This window comes from Brachyhypopomus gauderio, chromosome 7, assembly GCF_052324685.1.
Source record: "Brachyhypopomus gauderio isolate BG-103 chromosome 7, BGAUD_0.2, whole genome shotgun sequence".
NCBI classification, from domain to species: Eukaryota; Metazoa; Chordata; class Actinopteri; order Gymnotiformes; family Hypopomidae; genus Brachyhypopomus; species Brachyhypopomus gauderio.
Genome location: NC_135217.1, coordinates 2,722,421 through 2,750,241, shown reverse-complemented (window position 1 = coordinate 2,750,241; position 27,821 = coordinate 2,722,421). Strand labels below are relative to the sequence as shown.

General features: G+C 42.9%; 3 protein-coding genes, 2 long non-coding RNA genes and 1 pseudogene across 7 annotated transcripts in view; 2 read left to right on the top strand and 4 right to left on the bottom strand.

Moving 5' to 3' along the window:
• LOC143518169 (uncharacterized) overlaps positions 1–24,712 on the bottom strand; it is a 93,157-nt gene extending 68,445 nt beyond the window's left edge. The window contains exon 1 of the long non-coding RNA XR_013132068.1: positions 24,605–24,712. This is a non-coding gene — a long non-coding RNA (uncharacterized LOC143518169). The remainder of the gene's footprint in view (positions 1–24,604) is intronic.
• Positions 1–27,821, bottom strand: part of LOC143518458 (uncharacterized) — a 203,616-nt gene that overhangs the window by 97,673 nt on the left and 78,122 nt on the right. The window lies entirely within an intron of this gene.
• On the top strand, positions 8,192–9,302 carry LOC143518324 (uncharacterized; annotated as a pseudogene).
• On the top strand, positions 9,314–10,792 carry LOC143518323 (uncharacterized; the record flags this gene model as incomplete). Its single annotated transcript, XM_077010761.1, has 2 exons — positions 9,314–10,020; positions 10,684–10,792. Coding segments are annotated over 2 exons (816 nt in total), but the record flags the coding sequence as incomplete, so codon positions are not given.
• Positions 21,998–23,774, bottom strand: LOC143518170 (uncharacterized). Its single transcript, XR_013132069.1, has 3 exons — positions 23,410–23,774; positions 23,039–23,076; positions 21,998–22,580 (listed from the first exon to the last, which is right to left on the bottom strand). It is a non-coding gene; the product is annotated as an uncharacterized LOC143518170 (long non-coding RNA).
• LOC143518321 (uncharacterized) lies at positions 24,880–27,377 on the bottom strand. The gene is made up of 5 exons (XM_077010760.1): positions 27,344–27,377; positions 26,763–26,845; positions 26,540–26,575; positions 26,378–26,402; positions 24,880–25,148 (listed from the first exon to the last, which is right to left on the bottom strand). Exons 1-5 carry the CDS (start codon positions 27,375–27,377, stop codon positions 24,880–24,882), a joined length of 447 nt encoding a protein of 148 aa, XP_076866875.1.

Here is a 27,821-nt window from a genome sequence, read left to right as displayed (position 1 = left end):
CTTAAGAAGCTTTCAGACAGCTGAAACGGATCATTGCTGATTACGTCCCGCAAGTCTAGGACTGACTCGGGTGCCTCTTGTGGAGGTAGAAGGTGTGGCATCCGAGCCAGTCCTGATAGAGCCCCCCCCCTAGGCCTGAGACCCCACGGGCCCAGGGCGACAGCCCTGTCACGGCAGAAGTCGCGAATCAGGGTCCAATCGACAATGCGCGAGGCGGGGACCCAGGAACGTTCCTCTGGCCCGTAACTTGCCCAGTCCACCAGGTACTGGTCCCGACCCCGCACACGGCGATGGTCCAACAACCGATTAACGGTGTACACTGGGCCACCATCGACCTTGCGGGGGGGCGGCTGAGCCGGAGCACGAGGCATGCCACACAGAACCGGGCGTAGACGGGAGACGTGGAAAACAGGATGGACCCGCATGGAAGGGGGAAGCAACAGCCGGTAGGAAACCGGATTTATCCGCCCATCAACCTTGAAGGGACCCAGATATTGAGGTGCCAACTTCTTGGTCCCACCCCGAACCGGCAGATCCTTGGCGGACAGCCAGACACGTTGCCCTGGGCGGAAGGACAAGGCAAGGAGACGGTGCCTATCAGCACTGCGGCAGTAACCAGCCGAGGTGGACAACAGGGCTTTGCGGGCCTTACGCCATGCCAACCGGCACCGCCGCACCAAGGCACGGGCTCCCGGAACAGCCACCTCCCTTTCTTGGTCAGCGAACATGGGAGGTGCGTACCTGTAGAGACACTCAAAAGGTGACTCGGTCCACAAGAGCTGGTCAGACCAGGAGGACGGATTAGAGGATCCTGATTGGTCCTTTCTGTCTGGCCATTGGTCTGAGGATGAAACCCTGACGATAGACTGCCCTTGGCACCCAACAGGCTCAGGAAAGCTCCCTAAAACCAACTCGTGAACTGCGGCCCCCTATCGGACACCACGTCCGAAGGGAAACCGTGGTGCCTGACGATGTGGAGAAATAAGGAGGCCATTTCACAAGCAGAGGGGAGCTTAGGCAGGGCTAGGAACCTTGCCACTTTTGAGAATCGGTCAACGATAACCAGGATAGTAGTGTTGCCCCGAGAGGGGGGCAACCCAGTAACAAAGTCAAGAGCCACATGGGTCCAAGGCCTGGGCGGGATGGGGAAGGGACGCAGCAGACCGGAGGGTTTGGCATGAGAGGCCTTATTGCGGGCGCATGTCCCACAGGCCGAAACGTAGTTCCTCACCTCCTGGTCCATCCCGGACCACCAGAACCGCCGTCGCAGTAGTTCAAGGGTGCGGTGTGCCCCCAGGTGAGCAGCGAAAGGGGAGTCATGGCCCCACTTCATCACCTTCTTCCTCATAGAAGGATGTATATACAGACAGCCAGGGGGAACCCCACTAGGACCAGGCCTACGGGTATGCGACCGTTTGACAGCAGCCTCGACGTCCCACTGAATGGGTGCTACTATCTTGGATGAGGGAATTACTGTGCTTGGCTCGACCAATTCGGCTGGCACCTCCCACTGGTGAGACAGTGCATCAGGTTTTGTGTTTTTGGTGCCAGGCCAATAGGAGAGAGTAAAGTCAAACCGGCTAAAGAAAAGTGACCACCTAGCTTGTCTAGGGTTAAGACGTTTGGCCTGCTGCAGGTAAGCCAAGTTTTTATGGTCAGTCCAGACCAGGAACGGGTTTTTGGCCCCCTCTAACCAATGTCTCCAGTCCTCTAGTGCCAGTTTCACAGCCAGAAACTCCTTGTCGCCGACGTCGTAGTTTCTCTAGCCAGGTGTCATGCGGTGTGGAAAATAAGCACATGGATGAAGTTTCTGGGGGGTACCTGATCGTTGGGAGAGAATGGCGCCCACTCCGTAATCTGAGGCATCGATCTCAACAATAAAGGGCAGGTCAGGGTCAGGCATACGCAGGTTTGGCTCAGAGGTGAACTGCCTTTTGAGCCTATCGAATGACTGCTGGGCCTCAGGAGACCACATAAACGGACCTGGGGTTTTCTTAGTGAGATTAATGAGCGGGGCCGCCAGGGTACTAAACCCCTTTATGAAGCGGCGATAGAAATTGGCAAAACCCAGGAACCGCTGGACTTGGCGTAGTGATGCGGGAGTAGGCCATTGGGTCACTGCCCGAATAATGGACGGGTCCATAGCCAGAGTATTAGGGGCTATCCTGTACCCTAAGAAGGCTACTTCCTGGATATGGAAGAGCGATTTCTCCAACTTAACGTACAAATGGTTTTCATGCAAGAGTTGGAGGACACGCCTCACATGTTTGATATGCTCGGACCCAGAGTCGCTGTAGATGAGGATATTGTCTAGGTAGACGAAGGCATACCTATCAAGGGCTTCTCTGAGCACTTCATTTATAAAGCGCTGAAAAACAGCAGGGGCGTTCATTAAACCAAATGACATCACTAAATATTCATAGTGGCCTGACGGGGTAATAAAGGCGGTCTTCCACTCATCCCCTTCTCTAATCCTGACCAGGTTGTAAACACTACGAAGGTCTAATTTGGTAAATATAGTGGCTTTTTTTAATGCCTCGAATGCTGTGGCCATGAGGGGTAATGGGTGGCGGTCTTTGACGGTTGCCTTATTGAGACCACGGTAATCTATACATGGCCTCAATCCGCCATCTTTCTTCCCTACGAAGAAGAAACCAGCACCGGCGGGTGAAGTTGAGGGACGAATAAAACCCGCAGCAAGTGCCTCCTTAACATAGTCTTCCATAGCCTTGCGTTCCGGGACAGCCAAAGAGAAGAGACGGCCCCTGGGAGGCCTCGCCCCGGGTAGCAGGTCTATGGCCATATCATAAGCCCTGTGAAGAGGAAGGAAGCCAGCTTTTTGTTTGCTAAATACCTCCACTAGGTCATGATATTCAGTGGGGACCTGAGTAAGGTCCATGGCTTCGTGTGGACAATCAATAGGGGAACCGAGCTCCTTCTTTAAACAGGTCTCTTTACAGATCTGGCTCCAATCCTTTACTGTGTGCGACAACCAGTCGACTTCCGGGTTGTGCCGTTGTAACCAGGGAAAACCCAGGATAAGACACATTTGGGGAGCACTGATTACATAAAGAGAGATCTGTTCATGATGCCCTCCTATACTCATCTCGATGGGCACAGTTTGTTTGGCGACCTCACCAGAACTCAAAGCTCGGCCATCTACGGCAGTTACCTTGAGAGGCTTATCCAAGTTAAACAGGGGTATTCCCAATTCTTCTATGAGAGAGACGTCAATAAAGTTTGCGGCTGCCCCTGAATCAATGAAGGCCATCAGACGTCTTTTCTCTGACTCCCTCCACGTCAGAGACACGAACATATAGAGCATTAACGGGAGGACTTGAGAAAGAACCCGCCAGAGCCTCAGCGTTGACTGGTGGGTTGACCTTTTTCCCCTGTAGCTTGTAGGAGTGCCCGGATGTGTTCCTGTGGGGGATGCAAGATCTGGTGTTCCTCCATAAAACCATGGGGGGCAACAAATGGTGGTTTACCTCAAGAGGTTCCCATAGCGGTGGGATAAAATTGACCATTTGTATTTTAGTTATATCAGTGTGTTTGTGTGGCATGTTTAGTCTCATTTTGCAGCTTGTTGTGTGCTGGGAGAGATTATGCTAACAGGGTAAGAGTTCCATCACTCCCTGAGAAGGTTTGTAGACTTCACCCCAAAGGTGGCAGTCCTGTATGGAATGCACTCTGTATGCAAATGTACTCTGTTGTCTTTACCAGCAACCTGATTCCCATTGGTTAACCTGGTTTTTGTGACTGCTGTCCCTTTGAGATGCTGGGGGGTATAAAGGGAGAAGTTTGTGGGTGCAGGGGTCTCTTCTCTTCTCTCTTGCTCTTCTTTTATCTGCGCTCTTGCTCTTGGCTCTCTCTCTCATCCTCTCCTATGTTCTTCTCCGTGAGGCAGCCTGCACCGGTTGGTATCTCTGTTTCCATTAGGTATTATTGTTACTTTAATCTAGTATGGTTATGTTATTGTTTTATATTTTGTTGGTTATTGAATAAATCTGGTTAATTGTGTAGCCTTCCCACGGTCTTCCTTGATTATAGCTGTACTGGGCCAGATGAGCTCATTATTAGTATCAGTTAAAAGGTAAATCAATGCTAATACCAATTCCCTCTAAAGTATCCGATCTGCTACGCATGTTTATGATAAACCTCTGACAAAGCAGGCTATTGTTTATAGCAAGGTACTTTAAAAAGTTGGTTAGGTATATTGTATAACCTGTAATGATCTATTTGGGAAGTGAGTTCTTTTAGATTCTTACCAACTATAATTTGGAGTCAGATATTTAAGTTTTATGCATGTCAATCCTTCTTCTGCACCTATTTCCGTCCTTGGTTGTAGGCAAGCAGGTAGGTTAGTTATATCTCATAACTATAACCCCTACAGAATTTGGTGACCCCGACGTGATATGGTACTAGTACAGAAATTGGTGTACTAGTGTGATTCATTACTAGTACAAAGTAACCAGTTTACAGTTTTGCAAGCAGATTACGACCGTCCACCGGATTGCTGTCTGTGATTCACACCTATGTTGCTGCATCTTTGGGTTTGGTCTCTTCTGAGGTAAGACAAATCTACCCTTCTTTTTAGCAGCAGGGAAAACATAGGTGCACCATACAGACACATTTGTAGAACGGGTCGGAATACCCACAGAGTAGCAGGCGTGCCGACACGTGTAAAAAGACAAGGATTTTAGCTTGTACACACAATGGCTCAGGGATATGCTAGTGTAGAAGAGCAGGCCTTCATGGAGGATTGGGCTTTGGAGGTAAAAGAAACTCTGGTTAGCATGGGCATCAATGGATTGTCGCTAAATGCTAGCAATGAGTTCACTTTAAATTGGCTCTCATCTGAGGGTTGTAAGCTTAGCACTAGGAGTAAACTCCAACATATTTTTTTGAAAAAGCCTAAGCAACACAAATTATTAGCCGCCACATGCTATTTAGTCCTCCGCAACAGCCTAAACTCTTTAGAGCAACACAAGAAAGCACTGGACAGTATGCGCAACTTGGAAAGCCTCCGATCTGAGGAGATCAGGAGAATGTGTTTACAAATAGACAGCTTTGCGTATGATAAGCTAACTTGGGCATGTCAGAGTGAGGCATTCACTAGGCAAATAGCTAGTCTCCAAAGTAAGTTGAGAGCAGGTACGAATTATGCCTCAACTTTGGAGAAATGCTGTGATATCAAATCACACATCATGACTACATGCAAGACAGCTTACTTTCATCTTCGAAACATCGCTAAGGTCCGAGATATGCTCTCTCCTGCTGACAGTGAAAAACTTGTCCATGCATTTATCACACCAAGGCTAGATTATTGTAACGCTGTTCTATCTGCTCTTCCAAAGAGCTCTATTTCACACCTACAGCGAGTTCAGAACGCGGCTGCAAGGGTTCTGACCCGCAGGAGAAAGAGAGATCATATTACACCTGCACTCCACTCACTGCACTGGTTACCTGTCAGCTTTAGAATAGATTTTAAGGTTCTAGTCATGGTTTTTAAATGTCTTCATGGTCTTGCCCCTCTTTACCTGAGTGAAATGATGGTTAGATATGTTCCAGTCAGGTCTCTCAGGTCTTCAAACAGTAATCTACTGGTGATTCCTAAAAGCCGATTAAAGATTGGCGAGGGTGCTTTTAGCCACTATGGCCCAAAGCTCTGGAATTTTCTTCCTGAAGAGCTCAGAGACATTTCATCCCTGCATAGTTTTAAGAGCAGTCTCAAAACATTCCTGTTTAGATCCGCTTTTAGTTAAGAAACTCTATCTTAATAGTTTTATCTTATTTACTTTACTTTTATTATTTTATTTACTTTACTTTTTTACTTTTTATGTTATTTTAATATTTTTATCTTTAATTTCTTTTAACATTTTCTTTTTGTCTTTTTGTCTTATCTCCTTTTAATGTTTCTTTTATTTATACTGTAAAGCACTTTGAGTTACATGTATGTGTGACGGGCAGGTGTGAGCAACTAAAAAGGAAAGAGGTCTCAGGGAAAGAGGATGGTTTAATAGAAAGTGTGCAAACCAAAAACCCGTGCATGGTTCCAGATTAAGGAAATAATAACCAGCAGTCAACTGGTACAAAGACAAGACATATATAGACGAACAAATGACCCTCAGGTGAGACGGATCACGGGTCCCGCCCACCCGAGGGACGAACATCACGTGACCAAAAACAGGACCGCTGCCGCTGTAACCGGGGGCGACCGGTAGGGGGCCCCCCCACAACGTGACAGTATGTATGAAAGGTGCTATACAAATAAAGATTATTATTATTATTAATATAATGCTGGAATTCCTGTGGCTGCTGTGCGACAGATCTTTAACCCTCAAATTCAAATCACGCCTTTGTTGGATGACACTGAGGGTGATGAAGATGTTATGTTAATGGCCTTTGCAAACAGTAGATTAGATCAGGCCCGCCAGCAGGGGGTTGTGTTACCACCCCCACCAGCACCAGTCCTTGCACCTGGGGTAGTGCCATGGCCTCATACAGATGGTGTTTATCAGCAGTCTCCAGCTGTGATACCACAGCTAGCTGGAGCAGCTGGGTTTGCCCAGGCTGTGGGGTCAAAACCCACACCCCCACTTGCAGATTTGGTTAAGGAAGACCATGTGGCCGTAAGTCCAAGAAGATGGAGACAAGACAAGAGCAGTCAGGTGCTCGCAGCAGCAATTCCAGGGTTACCTGAGCACAGGGAGCATAGTCCTATTTGCACCAGGTCTAAAAATGCTAATGCATCTAAAGTAGCCGTCATTAAAACAATGACAGATCCCAATGGTGAATGCTTTAATGTTAGCCAACAGCTAACTTTTCATGAATGTGCAGCACATTCCAGCGTTGTTGGGAAGCTTCCCTGTAAAGGTCCATTTGAGCCATATTGGAGTGCATTAATGCGTCAAGCTAGCTCTTTTAGCTTAGAACCAAAGGATATTTGGCAAATAGCACTCACAACTATCCCTCCAGAGCTAATATCTAAAGCTCCAGAACAACTTCTGGATGGGACAATCATGACTCTCTTACTGGGAGAAACACATACGGATGTGTTAGCCAGACTGAAAGATACCCTTCTAGATATTAGGGGTACGGTTCCGGCAGCATGGGATAAGATCATTGATGCAAAACAAGGGAAAGAACCATTTGAACAGTTTGCAGAGCGCCTTTGGGTAGTTTTTAGGAATTCAGGAATTGAAGAGCCAACTAAGGATGATGAAATCCTGTTGCAACTCCAGATAACACATTTGACTCCATAGTCAGGGGACGGAGAGTCACTTGAAAACAAACAAGAGACCTCTTGCAACAGTTCAGTGGGTAGCTGAGAGTGGAGTTGCTAGCAAACCAACTACTTTTGAGAAACGTTGCAAATTTTGTAACAAGGTAGGACACGTAATTGAGGACTGTTTCCAGTTAAACAAACAGAAGTCTATAAAGCCACATAAGCCAAAGGAACGACAAGAGGTGAGACCTACTGGTGAATATCAGATATTAAGAGAGCAGCTTGCACTGATCAGTCAGCAGTTAGATGCAGTACAAGCGAAGCTCATAAAATCTGACCTCAAAAACCGGTCAGATAGAAACAGCAGTCCTCAATAAGGGTGCGTGGCCTCCATTACTGTAGGCAGTGTTATCCACTGTGGTAACCGTATCAAAACTAGAGCTAACCTTGGAGGCTGGTTATGTAATGTGCTTGTTGATACGGGAGCTGCCTATTCATGTACAGATCCTACACTTCCACTGACCTATAAGCCCACATTGTGAACCGTCTTGAGGGCCGTTCCTTCAAGGGCCACAGGTATCAGCCCTTATGAGCTTATGACAGGAAGAGTCATGAAGCTCCCAATTGATCCAGAGGTGTCACCTGCTGATTTGGGTCCCTTAATACAAACCACTCAGCAAACTGTCTTGCTGCAATTGCAAGATAGACTCAAGGTTCTGAATGCTCATGCAGCTCTGAAATGATGCTCTGTTTAATCCCACAACAGAAACCAAGTTCTCAGAAGGTGATTTGGTTCTTATCAGAGTTTTTGTGTAAGACAATGCATTTGCTCCATGCTGGCATGGACCTTATGAAGTCAAAGGAGTTTGCAACAGCTGTATAGCTGTCAAAGCAAGGCAGAAACTAAAGTGGTACCATATGACCCAATGTAAGCTATTCAAACGTAGTGAGTAAATGTAGAGCATGTTGTTCTGTTTTCATTCTCACATTCACAGACTCACTACTGCAGTTCCATGGATCCCTGATGCTAGGATGGTGACCAAAGAAACCTGCATAGAGCTAGGACAGCGAGTCAAATTGAGCCACATGCTCGGATGTGGGAGATGGGTATGGAAATACTTCAAGGGGCCATTCAAATTCACCAAATTCAAATTCACTGACAATTTTACCTAAGCAAATAGTTACATGGCCTCCTGGTGTAGCACCAGAACCAAATTGTATAACTCAAATTTGCTGTAATTCAGGTTCCACTCATCCTCCTACAATTAGTTTTTCTATCCCTATTATCCATGTTCCAAACCAAGCCAATTCTACAACATGGATAAAACTAAAATCAATTGAGGGTCAAGAAGCAGGTGTTTTAAGCACATTATACAAGCGAGGAAATAATGGAGTAGATCCTCAGAAGTGCTATAACACAAAAGAACTTGAACCTGCCATGTATTAGTGCACACATATAGAACCACTCAATTCTACACACAACACATATACATCCCATCTTTTTAATCTCTCTTCTCCACAGGACAAAATGTCGGGAAGGCATGTATTGTGTTGGTAGGTGTGAAGCTGACCAAAATTTGTGGACAGGTACAGAAAATTGCACATGGACACGTAAATATTGTTTCAATTTAACGACATGCGGCTACCACAAACCAACACAGTGTCCGAATACATACCCTGTCCCTCTAGCTGGTCTTATTAGAGGAAACATTAATAAGACACTATTGCATGCCTTATTATGGTTCATGTTAGTTACAATATTTCAAATATCCTCTCAGCTTATCTGACACATTGCAAAGCCTACACTAAAACATACACATGGCTCAAAACTCAGATTGAAGATTTAGTGTATGACTACAAAAGCAGATTAGCTGTCCAAATTCCATACTCACAGTCACGCATGAAGCGAGATCTTTTCTCGGACATCACTGGATTATTTGGTAGTAGTAATTCACTAATAAACACATACCAAATTTCCAAACAATCACAGTATACATCTTGGCTTACCAATCAGTTTGCAACTGGTTTTCAACATCTGACTAATGGTGAAGATAATATTATTAAAGCAGTAAAGTCTTGTATTGTATTGGTTGTATTGGTTTTTATGCAACTCATCCTTTTATTCACCCTGAGCAAATTTTTCCAGATTCCACCACTATAGGTTCATTGGGTACGGTTATCAGGGATCAGGTTGTCAAATGGGATCAGGTGACTGGTTATATGACTGTAAAGGGTTCTGAAATGTTGCTTACTACACATTCTTGCTGCCATGAAACATCCAGTAATGTAATCTGTACATGCAATACATTACAACCTGTCTCTTCAAATGATACTAAGTTGATCAATGTTCATTCGTTGCATGGGTACTCTGATGCAGTCCAAGTGTCGCACACCCAGTGGTGTGTGATTAGTGAAATGACGTCTTTCAGTTATGGGGGTCTTCTGTGCCCTGCCAATCACTTGTTCTGTCTAGAGATGAGAGATGACTTCACAATGGGACCTTTAAGCATTCTGGGTAGGATACCAATGGACACTGATGTTTCTCCATGGTGGGAAGACACTTTCTATGAAGAAAGCACAAAACCTCTAACAGACACTGTACAGCTGGTTCAGCGCCTGATTCAGACAACCAGATATCATCTTCGTCAAGCACAAATGGAAGTGCATCTCGCCAGTGAGACTGTGAGAATCCTGACCAGTACCTCAACTCTTTCAGCAGAATACATGTATACCTGGTGGGACTCGGTTTTCCGGGGATGCGTCCTGGCCAGTTTTTTAATACTCACCATCACATTTACATTTACATTTATGGCATTTAGCAGACGCTCTTATCCAGAGCGACTTACAAAAGTGCTATGTAGTTGCTTGGAATCTCCAAGGTAGAATACATAGTCCTGAACACAAGGTACTCTGAGCTGGAAAAACCACTAGACGAAGGTCAAATGATACCTAACAATTATACCTGAATATACACATCACCTGAGGAAATAGACAGTAAACAATTCCTATAACCCAATTATGCACAATACCTGAGAAAATGACAGTAAGCAATACCTGTAACAAACACCTGAGGAAAGAGACAATAAAGCACAATAGACGAAGCATAATTATGCAAAGTGCACTTGAAAGAGGTGGGTCTTCAGTTGGCGTCTGAAGACAGCAAGTGACTCCGATGTTCGGACACACAAGGGAAGTTCATTCCACCACCTTGGAGCCAGGACAGAGAAAAGTCTGGTTGCTTGTCTCCCATGTGTCCTGGATGATGGAGGGTCAAGACGAGACATACTTGAGGCGCAGAGGGCTCTAGGTATGCATCTGGGTTTTACCATGGCCATCAAGTAAGGAGCTGGACCATTCTTTGCTTTGTAGGCCAGCACCAGGGTTTTATATTTGATGCAGGCAGCTACCAGAAGCCAGTGGAGGGAGCACAGCAAGGGAGTGACATGGCTGAACACCCTGATCCAGTTCTGCTATTTCAGGAAGCACATCACTGCCCTTCGCTCCACTCTGACAGAGAAACTCACTCTCGGGCCGTTGAATGTTTCTACATTTTGGCGTCCCTGAGGGGGGATTTGTAGGAGTGCCCGGATGTGTTCCAGTGGGAGATGCAGGATCTGGTGTTCCTCCATAAAACCATGGGGGGCAACTATAACCCCTACAAGCTTGGGACACCTGGAGCGTCGGTGACCCGCCCTACCGCAGTATAAACACTTGCCTTCCTGGAGACGCGCTTGTCTTTCTAGACGTGACAGTCGTGTATGGCCTATCTGCATGGGTTGAGGGTCAGTACCGGATTTAGGGGATTCAAAGACCCGCGACTGGGTTACCGTAGGTGTAGTGTCTCGATATTGCCTTTTTGCACATGTACATTCGTGGTACCGGTTGTCAAGATGCACTGTGAGTGCTATGAGTGTATCAAGATCGGCCGGGGGATCGCGGAGTGCTAGTTCGTCTTTTAGTTCTTCAGATAACCCTTCCTGATAGACAGTCATAAGAGCCTCTCAACCCCATCCGCTCTCAGAAGCCAGTGTTCTAAATTCAAGAGAATACTCTGCCACTGATAAGTTTCCCTGACGTAACCTCTATAGTCGTGAGCCGATAACTCCTCCTGACGATGGGTGGTAGAAAGCACTTCTCATTGCGCTAGAAAAACGTTCATATGAGACACACGTCGGTCTGTTTCTCCCAAATGGGCGTGGCCCAAGCTAACGCTTTGTCGGATAGCCATGCCATAACATAGGCAATCTTGGAGCGTTCCGTTGGGAAGCATGAGGGTTGTTGTTCAAAAATGAGCGTGCATTGTAAAAGAAAACCTCGACACCCATCTGGATTCCCAGAGTAGCGAGCTGGAGGCGGTAATGCCATTTCCGGATGACTCCCGGCAAAGGGTGCTGTGACAGGGTTATTAGGAGGTGGATTACAAGGAGCAGGAAGTGAGCTACTCAATGTCTGTAATGTAGCTGTAATATTATTAACTTGCTTCATGATCTGGTGAAGTATTTGATCATGGTTACCTAATAGTTGTCCTTGGTTTATGACTGCAGCTTTTAATGCTGCAGCGTCACATGAATCGGCTGGGTTCATATTAGGCTGATTCGTTCTGTAACGCAGGGCGTACAGATCGGTACACACTGCGTTAGAAATTGAAGGGGAACGTGAACCCAAATGCCGTATGAAACCAAGAGTAAAATAAGCTTATCACTAAAGCCGTGTGAGTGATTAAATGCAACAGAGAAACCAATCTGCATGCACATAAAAACACACGCAGAAGCAAAACGAAATGGGCGCAGAAAAACTCGCGTAAAAAAGAAAACACGACCGTAGCGCTCGGGGAAAAAAATCCAACAGAAAACAACGTGGAATACTCAACACGTGAAAAACGAAACTCAACCGTCTAGGCACGGGAGGAAAATAACAAAGGCAACAGAAAGAATACAACACGTGAAAAACGAAACTAAGGACATCAGGGAAAGACTGACAGCAGGCAAAAACGCCGTGACAAAACAAAACACTTCAAAATAAAAGATAAACTGATAGGAAGTAAAAAGCTGGAGGAAAACTTGAGGGAGGCCAGTAAGCGGCGCAGGAGATAACACTCGAATAAGTAATAGTAAAAAGGCAGAGAAGAGAGTGAGAGAACGAGAGACCAAGAGACCAGAGAAAAGGCTGAGAACGCCACGGGACGAGACCAAAACGAATCAGCAATGATCCATTTCCCAAATCTTCCTTAAGAAGCCTTCAGACAGCTGAAACGGATCATTGCTGATTACGTCCCACAAGTCTAGGACTGACTCGGGTGCCTCTTGTGGAGGTAGAAGGTGTGGCATCCGAGCCAGCCCTGACATAATCAGTTTGAACTTTGTGATTAATTTAGTTTTGAATTATATATATATTATACTAAATATTAAATACATACGAATCTTTGCGACACCCGCTGGCAGAAAAGAGAATCACAGTCTTGAAGTGTAGGCGATGATGGCAATATTACAGAGATACTTATATGTTCATAAGAGTGTATATGGGTGGGTGAATGTGTGTGGGAGTGTAAATGTTTGTGTGGATGTACATGTGCGTGTAGGTGTATATATGTGTGAGGGTCTATATGAGAGTGAGTGTGGGTGTGTGTGTGTATGTGTATATGGTTGTGTGTAGGTGTATATATAGTAAGGGTGTATATAAGGGGGTGTGTATATGTATGTAGGGGTGTATATAAGGGGTGAATGTATATAAGAGGTTGAGTGTATGTGTGAGGACAGCTGGTTCTGGGTCGGGGGCCAGTCGTGCCTGGTCCTCTCCCGGCTGCTCCACTGTGGTTACTTCTCCCCTCCAGAGGATGTGCACCTTGGGGTGTGGCTCGGTTTCCTCTGGTTCCCCTGGGCCTGCGTTCCTTGGTTGGGGGGGGTGCTGTCTGGGGTCCCCCCCTCCCGCCCGCTGGGAAATGCGGCCCTGGGACTCCACTGCTCCTGGAGGGGCTGCGGGCAGGTGGGATTCCCTGGTCTTCTCTGCCTGCCTCTGGCCTCCGGGGGAATGTTGTAGAAACTTTCTACCCTTGCTAATAAGTACATTCCGTACATTTATCCTATGTTGCACTTACATAAACACACACTCACACATACACATACATCACAGTCATTTGTACACACAGTCATGTCTTGGGTACACTTGAGCCGGTTGTTTATTTTTCCCTGCCCTTCTGTCTTTTCCCTTTTTATTTTCTCTCCCCCTCTTTTCTCTCCTCCTCTTTTCTGTCTTCTAACTTATGGTCCACTTAACCCCAATTATTGTTATCACTATTGCACTGTATTATACAGAATTGTTATCATTTGATCAGTACATACAAACAAAGTTGTCCTCCAAAGATGTGGGGGTGAGGTGGGTCAAAAAAAGAGAGACTAATCAAAATAATAAATAAGATATATCCTGTAGCTCTGTTTCTTGAGAGATTTAAATTTGATGTTGATTCATGTGACTTTTGGGCATGTCTCAGGGGCATTTGTTTTTTTCATGTCAATATTCACAAAGTTTTTGCATGGACATTAGAAACTGAATTAATCTCAAACTTAACATTCCTTCTTTTGATGTTGATAGCATTTTATTTTATGCGGAAAACTTAAGTTTTGATTTCTCTGGTGCTATAAATATAGTGAATTTTTAGTGAATACCACATTCACTACAGTAAGTGGAGCCCTTTTTCCTCTGTCACAATACGGGGGCCCTACCAATATCAATACCCTAAAATATCAAAAATTATTAGCTACATCTTACATTCTCAATCATAAAAGGGGTCAAATTTTGCAGCAGGATGGTACTCCATCTCATACATCCATCTCTACATCAAAGTTCCTCAAGGTGAAGAAGATCAAGGTGCTCCAGGACTGGCCAGCCCAGTCACCAGACATGAACATCATTGAGCATGTTTGGGGTAGGATGAAAGAGGAAGCTTGGAAGACAAAACCAAAGAATTTTGATGAACTCTGGGACTGCATTCTTTGCTATTCCTGATGACTCATCAATAAATTGTATGAATCATTGTCGAACCGAATGGATGCGGTCCTTCAAGCTCGTGGAAGTCATACAAAATATTAAATGTGATATTAAATGTGGCTCTAATAGCACCACAACGTCATTCACCAGTGTTATGAAGCATATATTTGTATATATTTATATATATTTGTATATATTTGTTTTTCTGCTTCCTGCTTTCCTCCTGTACAGACGCTTTTCTGTCAGCTCTGCCTGTCCTTTCATTTATTTGAGTTATATCTACAAGTTCAAGTTATTTTTACAAGTTAAAAGGATCCATTACTCGTTACTTCACTTGGTAAGCTTTTTTACATTCATCTATAAAGGATTATTTAGCATTTTTTACATTCCGACAGTCCGACACTGCGAGTGAACTGTTTTTTGCGCCTCATCCTTGTGAGTGGTTTTTGTGCACTGTTTTATCAGCAGCTGATATTGTTTTCAGCTGTGAAATACCTGCCAGAACTTATTGGGTGTTATTTTTGCACTTTGGATTTTTAACTTGGATATTTGAGCCTTGTGCCCGGTGCTTTTGCGATTATGGCTCATGCTTCCACATCATCTATTTGCTCTGAGTGTATCAAACTGTCTCAGAGGGTTGCAGAACTTCAGGAAAGAATCCATACCTTACATTCTATAAGGGAGGAGGAAGAATATCTGGACTCGATTCTTGCCACACAAACTGCTGACAAAACCGTCCCTGTGACTGGCAAAGAAAGAGACGTTTCTCTCCATTGTCGCTGGGATGTACTGGGGGCAAAGCCTAAGCTCATCTTGGCCTCAACTCCTAATCCCGTTAACAACAACAATGATAAGGGCTGGACTCTTGTTCGGGGGAAGGAACGTAGCAGAAACCAGCACAGCAGCGGCGGCAAGCAGCAATCTTCAGAACAGAACATTCTTCTCGATAACAGATATGAAGCTCTTGCCTCAACTGAAGTAGCAGAAACTGAGCAGTCTCATCACAACATACTGCCTCCCTCTCCAGGACATCAAGGACATCAAACGCACCCCAATCAGCATCAGAGATCCGACTCCAGTCTGGCTGCTAAGCTTGCAAATAACTCTGGCCATTCGCGGACCAACCACCAGGCTGCCAACTGTGTTAGCCAGCAGCATGCTAACAAGCATGCTAAGAGGGTTAGCCATCGGGATGCTAACCATGTTGGCCATCGGGGTGGTAACCATGTTGGCCATCGGGGTGGTAACCATGCTGGCCATCGGGGTGGTAACCATGTTGGCCATCGGGGTGGTAACCATGTTGGCCATCGGGATGCTAACCATGTTAGCCGCCGAGGCATTAACGGTGAAAGAAGACGAGGAACACCGCCACAGCCCAAAACGCTGCTAATTGGGGACTCAGTCATCAGAGATGTATGGAGCAACAGTATTAAGGCCTTTTGCTTTCCTCGTGTTACTGTCTGTGAAGTGATACCCATGATTCCACACATATTGCATGGCCATCCAGCCACGGAAAGACTGATTGTACATGTCGGCTCTAGCGATGTTTACAAACAACAGTCTGAGATACTGAAACAGGATTTTAACCATCTGCTCGACATTCTGGAGTTTTCCCGGTGTGAAGTGTTCATTTCTGGACCAATACCAACTGCATGTCGAGGCAGTGGTCACTTTACCAGACTGCTGGCTCTAAACAGCTGGCTCACTACAGCCTGTGCACATCGGAAGGTAAACTTCATTGACAATTTCAACATCTTTTGGAGGCGTCCTGAGCTTTTTAAACCTGATCAGCTTCACCCTAACAGGGCTGGGACTCAAATGCTTGTGGATAATCTAATGTATGGAATCACTCACATGCGGAATCTGCACCCAACCGCCAGCAGTAACGTCAGTAATGTCAGTCAAAGGAGCCCATCTCCTGTCAGAGAATCTGTCCACAGTCTCAGAGGTAAACTCCAGGAGATTGAAGAGGTTCCACAACACTACAGTCTGCAGTCTTGTAGGAACTCACCTACTTCTCCTGCACACTCAGTGATTTCTCAGGTCTGACACACTGGAACCCATGCTCCTAGTCAGTGCTACATTCCAGTTATTTTAAATAGCCGGTGGCATGGCTCTCAGAATCGAAATAAAAATGTAATCAGAAGAAAACATAAGGGTACAAAACATTGTAACAAACAAAATTTGATCCCAGTGAAATGCACAAGTGATGTAAGCGATGCTGATCAAACACATCAAGTCTTCAAAGTCTCCTTACTAAACGTCCGCTCACTCACAAACAAGTCTTTTGTAATAGCTAAATTAATTGAAGATTACTGTCTGGACTTTCTTTTTCTAACAGAGACTTGGCTTGATAGCAATGGAGCAATAGTGCTAAATGAAGCTTCACCTCCCGACTTTAACTATTTTAATGTCTCCAGGGTAAATAAGAGAGGTGGTGGTGTTGCATGTTTTTACCATAAAGCATTCCGCTGTAAGCAGATCTCATTAGGGGAACATCCTACGTTTGAATATCTGGCAGTACAACTCAACAGTACTTATTCAGTTCTTTTGATTGTTATCTATCATCCTCCCAGACTACATGCAGATTTTCTTGAAGATTTTGAAGAAATGCTTTCAAGGATTTTAATTGACTTTGATTATGTTTTAATTGCTGGGGATTTTAATATTCACATGGATATATCCACAAATCCAATCACTTCAGAATTCATGAGGATGCTTAACTCTTTTCATCTCATACAGCATGTATCAGGCCCAACTCATAAGCATGGCCACATCTTAGATTTGGTCATTTCTAAACGTATAGAGGTTAATAATACTGAAATTACTGATGTTGCAATCTCTGACCATTTTGGTGTATTTTTCAACATGTCATTATCTACTAGAACACTCAGTGAAAAGCGCACAATAACCAAGCGTTATCTCAGTGATGGCAGTGCCGTGGCCTTCACAGACATGATACAGTCCCTCCCTCCCCTCTCAGAAAATGGGAATGAGCTAGTTGAAACATTCACACACAGAGTTAGGAACTGTATTGATGCTGTGGCACCAAAGGTAACTAAAATACTCTCTGGTAAAATTAAGATGACCTGGAGAAACACTCCATCTATTGTAAAATTTAGGCAAGATTGTAGGCAGGCTGAGAGACGTTGGCGAAAGTCAAAATTGCAAGTACATTTTGATATTTATAAAACAACATTGCAGAATTACAACAGTGAAGTGAAATCAGCAAGGAAAAACTATTTCTCTACCTTAATCAATTCATCCAATAATAACTCAGCTGTCTTGTTCAGAAGCATAGATCAGCTAGTAAACCCCACCTCCTGTGGCTTCCCTGAGACTGTTTCAGTTGAAAAATGTGAGGAGTTTGCTATATTTTTTAGGGACAAGATTACTAGTATAAGGCGGAACATAGCAACAAGCACTAATAGACCATCCACCCTTATATCAGTTACTCAGCCTAACTTTAATATGTCTTATTTCCAAGAAGTTGACATGGTAACACTACTTGATGTGATTTCATCACTAAAATCCTCTACTTGTGAACTGGACCCTTTACCAACAAGCTTTTTCAAGCAGGTTCTGAGCTCATTAGCAAATGAAGTTCTAACGATTGTTAATCAGTCTCTGCAATTGGGAGAATTCCCTAAAATTTTTAAAACTGCAATGGTTAAACCACTATTAAAGAACAGAAATCTTGATCCCACAATTCTTAATAATTATCGACCTATATCTAACCTTTCCTTTCTTAGCAAAATCATTGAAAAAGTAGTGTCAATCCAGTTGAATGACTATGTCAAAGTAAATCAAATAAATGACACTTTTCAATCTGGTTTCAGAGCTCTCCACAGCACTGAAACAGCCCTAGTTAAGGTAGTAAATGACTTGAGATTGAATAAGGATGCAGGCAAACTCTCAGTCCTTTTTCTGCTAGATTTAAGCGCCGCTTTTGACACCGTTGATCATGAAATACTTCTTGATCGACTACAGAGCTGGGTAGGCCTTAGTGGCTTAGTCTTAGACTGGTTTAGATCGTACCTAACTGGGCGTGATTACTATGTAGCATTAGGTACCTCTTCCTCCACACATCAAAAAATAACTTGTGGCGTCCCCCAAGGATCAATTCTTGGGCCGTTACTATTCAACCTATATATGCTTCCGTTACCACACATCATTAATAAACATGGTATTAGTTATCATCAATATGCAGATGACACTCAACTTTATATTTCGCTAGAACCTAAAGCCCTAAAATCAATTTGCTCACTGTTTGACTGCATAGATGATATACAGACATGGATGTCTGACAATTTTCTGCAGTTAAATAAACAGAAGACAGAGGTTCTTGTTCTTGGCAGTGATTCACAAAGGAATGATGTCCAGACTTATTTAAATCAAATGAATCTGAAAGCCAGACAATGTGTTAAGAACCTGGGCGTCACCTTTGATAATGAGCTCAGCTTCAAATCACACATCATGACTACATTCAAGACAGCTTACTTTCATCTTCGGAACATCGCTAAGGTCCGAGATATGCTCTCTCCTGCTGACAGTGAAAAACTTGTCCATGCATTTATCACATCAAGGCTAGATTATTGTAACGCTGTTCTATCTGCTCTTCCAAAGAGCTCTATTTCGCACCTACAGCGAGTTCAGAACGCGGCTGCAAGGGTTCTGACCCACAGGAGAAAGAGAGATCATATTACACCCGCACTCCACTCATTGCACTGGTTACCTGTCAGCTTTAGAATAGATTTTAAGGTTCTAGTCATGGTTTTTAAATGTCTTCATGGTCTTGCCCCTCTTTACCTAAGTGAAATGATGGTTAGATATGTTCCAGTCAGGTCTCTCAGATCTTCAAACAGTAATCTACTGGTGATTCCTAAAAGCCGATTAAAGATTGGCGAGGCTGCTTTTAGCCACTATGGCCCAAAGCTCTGGAATTCTCTTCCTGAAGAGCTCAGAGGCATTTCATCCTTGCATAGTTTTAAGAGCAGTCTCAAAACATTCCTGTTTAGATCCGCTTTTAGTTAAGAAACTCTATCTTAATAGTTTTATCTTAATTACTTTACTTTTTATTATCTTACTTACTTTTTATTTTACTTTTTATGTTATTTTAATATTTTTATCTTTAATTTCTTTTAACATTTTCTTTTTGTCTTTTTGTTGTAACGTACTGATCAGGCAGACAAGGATCCAAGTGCGGATAATAGCCGCTTTTATTGAAACAGCAATTACGGAGTGATCAAACAGGCTAGTAACTCTGTTCAGGGGGTGTAGTGCAGGAGTGATGTAATCGTAGTCAGGACAGTCCAGGGTCACGCCGATGAGACAGAAGCCAGGAGGTACAAAGGGACTAGGCAGGGGACGAGGTCTAGGAGGAGAGCAGAGGTCGGTACACGGGAGAGCAGTAACACTGAGAAAACGCTTGGTATGTGGCATGGCAACAATACTTCGCAACCCGGAAGAGAGAGGAGGAAGCTTAAATAGTAGCAAAGGGGAGGGGCGATGAGCGACAGGTGAACCGCATCACACGGGTATCATGTGCTGTTCCTGAAATTTGTCTTTGTCTTATCTCCTTTTAATGTTTCTTTTATTTATACTGTAAAGCACTGAGTTACATGTATGTATGAAAGGTGCTATACAAATAAAGATTATTATTATTATTATTATATGAAGTGAATTATTTGTTTGATTTTCACCTTACTTTCTGTGGGCGACAAAACTTTGTCTTGCCAAAATCTGACCGTTCTGTGTTCATTGAATGATCAATATTTCTGCAGTGAAGCAAATTTATTTTTGTAAATTAAATCTCATTTGGGAGGGTTTCAGCTTTCATATGAGTCATTTCTAAAACCAATCGATGAATTTAAAGTCAGGTTATAAGCTTTTGTTTCCACAACATGGATAAGCGACAGAACTTGTGTCAGGGACTGTAAAGTAATACAGTAAAAAGTATTAATTTTCATTTTAAATTTAAAGAACAAATCCCTATCAAGTAAATAAATCCTCATCAAGTTGTAAATCCATATTCCAAAGACATGTTAGTATAGCAACAGCATAGCAATGCTTCACCACTTCCTGTTCGTACGAAACAGAGTAGTACCTTGTTAAGGTTTAGATAATTCATGAACCTTTACTGTAATTGGCAAACATTTATAGATGCTAAACACTACAGGATCACAAAGTCTCATAATGGAAAGACAAGGCCATGTACAGGGTCAACAGCCAAGAAGAGGAGTAAGACTGTGTGGTGTAAGGCTGAGTGAACAAAACAGTGAAATAATGGCAACAATTGTGGACCATGTTTTACATGCAAGTCATGGTCTCACAATGGCTGAAGCTAGTCGTTGGGTGCAGCTGAATATTGGAAGAACACATTCCAGTGGTTCAGAGGGGGGTAGAGGTTCCATTTTCACACCTCAACAAGAGGAGGCTGTATGTGCTTAGGTTGTTTTGAATGTGTAGAGTAAGTTTCTAATTTTGTAGTTTTCCAGTCAGTTGTCTGTCTTTTCTGAATTTCAATCAGATTTGCTTTTGTCAACAAATTGCATTGCGAACAATATTGCTGTACAAATTTGATTCCAGTCCAATTTCTTTCTATCAGTCTCCCACATACAGTGATGTGTAACTCTGTGTAAGTTTGTATTTTGTGTGTAACGTATTGTTTCATTTGATATACCACAGAATGTGCAGCATTCTTGAAATCAAAAGCTTAGCTAGTTTCCATCAGAATATACTTACAGTCTGCACTGACTGAGACTTAAAGTTGTACTGAAAACATGACTGAAACATGAAGAAATAAGTATTTTGACTGCCTTGTTCATAGGCAATGGCACACGGACTAGATACTCTGATGGCACTGACAAATTGACTGACCTAAATATTTGCTTTTGGGGCAAAAACAAAGAATGTTGAGTGAAGTATCTGCTTTTGCAGGTATTTCATTGAGTTTTGCTGTTTGCACTAACTGTTTTGAGAAATGCACTAGTTGTGATGCCAATGTAAATCATGATGTGAGAAATAAACCAAATCGACTGAGAAAAACTGTAGTGTGTAGTATGCAATTGGGACACACCTTTGGTCTATGGGAGAGCCAAGTACATCTCAATGTGATGCAAAAGGGCAAATTCCAAGAGAACATTCCAAACCATCTCAAAAATTCCAAACCCCATTCCAGAACAACATCAGGTCAGTAGCAGATTATCACTATCAAGTCTGAGTCACACACCTGCTCTTCCAGCTCAATGAGTTTATTGACCACATAAAAATCTAATAAAAAAAAATAAAAATGTACTACAATGGCCTTTATCCTCACATTTACTGTGAACAGAAACACACACGCTGGGAGAATGGTATATTCATACTGAAATACATTTTCTTAGGTTTCAACTGGTCTTTTAGCTTAACTTTCACATCATGGTTCTTATTCCATGGCAGCCTTACTAATAAACAAAACCAAAGCAGATTCTTTTGAACAAATCAAACCAAATTTCTAGTTTTTCAATATAGAATTGAGAGTCAATACTGAGATTCTGTCCACTGACACATTTGATTAGGAGTTTGTCTCTAGGTGAGGGACATCAGTCGTCTCTAAGCCCCCTGGTCCCCAGAGACTGAGAGTGTAGGATCTGTATCACTCCAGGAGTGTCCAGAGTCCCTAGTGTAGTCCCCAATACAGGTTTACAATAACCCCACGTATCCTCAATACTCCGCTGGTTTATGAGACCCAATGGACTGATAAACCAGTGGACTTCCAGACCTCCCAGGAGGTCCACAGGAACTTCAACTCAGTTTAATCCTCACCATAGTTACCACTGTTACCATAGTTACCATCCTCAGTACAGTTGCCATTCCCATCTAAATATTTCACTTCATTTTATTTTTTATTAGTCAATATTCTTTTTTATTAATTATTGATGTGAAAGGTTACAAATATACCAGTGCCAGACACCAACATACATTTTACATATTTATTGTACAATAAAATAATCCAAAAGATGATTGATAGGACTATTTGTTTTCCAGTATATAGGTAGAAATTACAATTTGTATCAAAACTTTCAGCAGGACATCAAGTTTTACGGAAATTATTACTTAAGATGCCAATTTTGCAATTCACACAGATCAGAATTTGTACTCTGCTTTTAACTCATCTGTGCAGTGAGAACACACACATACACACTAGTGAACTCTAAGGGGCTGTGAGTACACACATATACACTAGTGAACACTAGAGTGAGCAGCCCAAGTTCAGCGCCCGGGAGGCATGTTTGAGTCTTCAGTCATGGTCTAGCTGGGAATTGAACCCATGACTCTCTGATTGCAAGACTGGCTCCCTTATTTCATCTTTCACATTTCATCATTACTGCAAACATGAAGTAACATCATTATAACACACCTTAACATCTCTAGAACATCAAGTTATCAATAATTGTTTTCATGCTTTGATAAAACACATCAGAGTAAAGCAGGATGTGAGATGGTATGTGGAAGTGTGCTAAACAGATTATTATATTATAAAGTATTTAAATAGATCTCCACTGGGTTTGAACTTCAGAGAATTAAGAAACTAAGAAGAGTTTATAACTATAAAATATAGCTGGCCCTCCCTAAAAGCACATGGAAAATGAAAACACAGGTGTGATTGATAGGTGGGGAAGAAGTACTTCTGTAACACTACAGTACACCTGTAACACAGCTGCATGAAAGGTCCATTTTCTTTTCACTTATATTTTTTGTAAAATAAAAATAAAGAAATATGTAAATGTGAAAGAGTTGTTTGGTGTGTTTTGTGAAAGCAGCTCCTGTAATAAAGAACCTCACCTAAGAACATGTGCACATTTCATTATCAGATTTTGTGCCTGTAAAAGATAAAGGGGAGGAATGATTTTAGAGACTTCATCTACTTTGTTACATAATAAAAAAAACTTCATCTCATAAGCTACATTTCAAATTCTCAGTGCCAGGGAGAGTCTGAAAGGATGGACACTGGTTGTCTTGTGGGTTCACACAGCACATGTTAAAAATACTAACTACTTCAATCAATCAAATTTTATTTATATAGCACTTTTTACAACAGTTGTTGTCACAAAGCAGCTTTACAAGTGCCGAGTCCTAGCCCCCAGTGAGCAAGCCAAGGGCGACAGTGGCAAGGAAAAACTCCCTATGCAATGCATTGAACATCAGACACTTACTTGTTTGTGGCTTCATCTCGTCCTAAAAGAGGAACATATTGCATTACATCATTATTATAATGACAAACTGAATAAAAATGTATGACTGAAAGTATTCAAATCAACAACTGTGCTAAGGTGAGTCTCATCTGATCACTCTGTACTAGTGTCACACCCCCACGTCCTCTTCTCCTGCACTTCCTCATTCAATACCCTGTCTCCATTACCTGCACTGATCATTGGCCACACCCCTGCACCTGTCTCCATTACCTGTACTGATCATTGGCCACACCCCTGCACCTGTCTCCCATTACCTGAACTGATCATTGGCCACACCCCTGTATCTGTCTCCATTACCTGCACTGATCATTGGCCACACCCCTGCACCTGTCTCCATTACCTGCACTGATCATTGGCCACACCCCTGCACCTGTCTCCATTACCTGCACTGATCATTGGCCACACTCCTGCACCTGTCTCCATTACCTTTACTGTTTAAATCTGGACAGAGTCTCCTGTCTACCTTTGAGTCTGAGCTGAGTTCTCCAGCATGTGTGTTCTCCTTCTGTACAGTGATCTCTACCATCTGTTAATCACTTCTCTTTGGAGTTTGCCTGCTTTTCCACTTTGAGTTTGCCTGCTTTATTGATTTGTGTCATGGTACGGGAGCCCCCTCCCAGCCACCTGCATCTGGAGCTGCAATATTTCATGTTGTCCTGTCATTGTTGTGCTGTGTTCATCCCTCAGGTGGGCGGGGCCAATTAAACAACACGACACTTGAGGGTCGTTTGTCAGTCTATATATGTCTTGTCTTTGTACCAGTTGATTGCTGGTTATTATATCCTTAATTTGGATTAGTTCGCGGGTTTTGTGTTGTGCACATTCTCCACTGAATCCTCCCTTTTCCCTGAAACTGGATTCCCTGAGAATCTTCCCTTTTCCCCCGCGTACTTTTTTTGTACTCCTCGCCCGTCACACTTTGTATGTTTAATAAAGAAACTCCGATTGTATAAAGTAACGCTCATCATTTCTGAGAACTATTTTGCCTGTTCTGGATGACTGGAGATTATAGGTGTTGGAGGCAATATTTGTGCTTTATTTTAACTAAAACACTCTAAAACTAACAAAGATTTTGACCATACATCAGTAGCCTACTCAGATTCAGAGATAAAACAAAAACTAACATGCTAAAATTGTGACAGTATAATATCAGTACCTGAGGCTTTAGTTTTTCTACTATTTTTTTTACTGCTTCCTCATTTTTTGAGCAGTTCAATAATCCACGATCCTCATGGAACAGACAGTCCACTGTGGTTGTGTTCTCTCTGGTTACAGATCTGCTGCTGTCTGGTACAGTGCAGTATCGGTCAAATGTGTGATGGAGCACCACTAGAACTGCAGGCTTGGAGTCTGTGGACAGAGAGCAAGTCTTGATCTTGTGAGCAGGACTTTATCTTGTCAAACATGATGGAGCAGTGTGTGCCCAATATCTTATAAGTGTTCACAATGTAGAGGCTCAGAGTTACCTGCTTCAGTAATGAGCTTCAGTGCTGCTTCAATATCAGTTCTAGCCGACGACACAATGGGGCAGAACAGCAGAATTACATCACACTCCTCCACTGTAGACACCTCCTGCAGGTCTGGTATTTGTTTGTGGAGCCTTTGCAGAAAACTTTCATGAGCACCAAGTGTTTTCCCACTTATGATAGAGACATATTTCACCCTCTGGTGGTGACGGGGGCTCCGTGTCCATCTGGAGACTAATGAATCAATTAATTAATATTTCAATTTATATAGCGCCTTATCTGGATACCCAAGGCGCTTTACAATTATTATCACAGTTACGTCACAGACAACCAATCACACACCAGCGAGAAGCGGCAGCCAATCACACACAGCATACTCTCTACCGGGATCCACAGCCCCCTGGGGGACTGAATGGGGTGCAGGAAGCGGAGAGAGGACAGACCCTAGTGGCAGAGCACCATCCACCACTGGGCATACAAACACACACACTCAGACAACAACTTGTTTTTATTGAACAGAGAGAGACACAGACACACACTCAGGGAGAGACACAGACACACACTCAGGGAGAATTTGTCAGGGACTGCCAATTCACCTAACCTCCATGTCTTTGGACTGTGGGAGGAAACCGGAGACCCCGGAGGAAACCCACGCAAACATGGGGAGAACATGGAAACTCCACTCAGATAGGGGCTTGAACCCAAGACCCCAGTGCTGAGAGGCAAACGTGCTAACCACCAAGCCACCGTGCCTAAAACCAAATAAGAGAATCTGCTCCAGGCTTCAATTCATAACTGTGGGTGTAACTTCAGTACATAATAACAGTACAGAAACAGTACTGGCACATCAACTTCCACATTGCACGTTTTACCTCTGCATCATCTGCATGTTTTTATTTTTATGTAAATTACAATATTTGCAGTATATTTTAGTACTCCATTTAAATCATGTCTGTCACGTTACAGCCCTGGACCCCTCCATTCAGGTCTGTGTATACATAATCCGCATCCATATATGTACTTCCTGTGGGTGTGGATGTTTGTGTATATGTTAATACATCTCTTCAGTCTAATGTGTTACACGCGGGGCACGTTATGTGTTGCACATATATTGTGTGTGCCAGTCCTGTCCTGTGGCCTTCTTTGTGAGTCGATTTCATGTGTTCTACATTTAGTGTTGCCTGTTTGCTAAGTGCTACATTTGAAGACACTATTGTGTTATAATAAAATTACATGTATGTAGATTGCTTGTCTCTGCATCCTGTCTTACCTCTCCTGTGACAATGTCATCCATTCATCACATAAACCTTTATATGCCATTTCATGCAGGACAAATACTTCACTGATTTAAAATAAATTTAAAAGAATATAAAAAAAATATATCTGAAGTGGCACAGGGAACATGATCATTGTCATTGCAGAGGAGAAGACGTTTAAGCACTGTAATAAATAACATTACTTACCTTTTCTCATGTGTTTGGTTTTTTCCTGTGAAAAAAATAAATACTCTCTCACACAGAATACAAGTATCAAAACAGCAAACACTGATCACTTATCTCTCAGCAAAGCCAGTGAGATGAGTTCTACAAAACTGAGATAATCTGGCTTTTTAAACCTCATTGTACCTTTGTGATGTTTTCAGGATTAGATCCCCTGTTACTCTGCATAAAGAAAAATTACATGTGACTAATACATAAAATCACAGCATTTACATCATAAAGATCTCTATAATATTTTCATATTCTGGTACTTTATTCAATCTGTTTATATTCCAACATGCTTGCTTACATTCCAAGACTAAAATAGTGAATAACCTTTATAGAAAATATAGGAAGAATTCACTCATACCTGAGCCTCAATCCACTTTGAAATGCCATTGAGGATCTCTTTATCCTTCACACAGTCTAGATGTGTAGATGCAGGCTTGGAGACTAAGGACAGAGACAAAGACCTTTATGTTTTGGACTGCAATATTAATTCTGATTAATCAACATTCACATGAGGATATAAGCCATCAAAATGTTTGTGGGAAATTCGTACCGTGTTTTCAAAGGTAAATTAAAAGTTTGTGGTGGAGGGACATGTTTATTTGCATTACCAGGTATATGAGTGTCAAGTTTCTTGGTGTTTTATTTTGATTTTCCCTCAGTTATGCTCCAACTTGAAAGAGCCCAGGCACGCAAGGAACAACTCGAAGGCGTTTTCCCCTTTTTGTTTTTTATTGGAGTTCTTTAGATCATTTAGTTCGATCGACGAAGGGTATCAGCTAGGCAGATAGTTAGCCAGACAGTTAGCCAAACAGATAGTCAAACAGTTAGTCAAACAGATAGCCAAACAGATAGCCAAACAATTAGCCAAACAGATAGCCAAACAATTAGCCATACAGATAGCTAGTCAAACAGTCAGGTTGATAACCAGTAGCGTTTTACCGGTGAACTGAAGGATTTTCTTGTTTTCTTTCATTTGTCATCTCCCAGGTTTCTGTTTCATGTTTCAAACTTTAGCTCCTTTGTCCTCTGCAGCATGATATTAATCTGAGAGAAAGATGGCCGCTTTTCAGGAAATCCCTCAGATCCGACAGGAAGTAAATGGGTGTTGCAAACTTGTCTGCCCCCTGCAGGTCCGGATGAGAACCAGTTGATGTTTGTTTTGATAGTGGATTAAGATATTTGGCTGTTCTGATGTTTTGTAAGTTGGCATGACACCTCCCACTTGACCTCTCGGTTCTAGAACTCAGAGAGGTCACAAGAGTTGTGGATGGTCAGGGTTGTTTCTTTTCCTTAGTAGGTGGTTACTTTTGGTTACTTTTGTTCTTCGATTGGTAGTAGAACAACGACCCGTCGTACATCTCTGTGCAGAATTGTAGAGGGGATTTTAGTTAAGAGTTTCTTTGTTGGCCTTTGATCA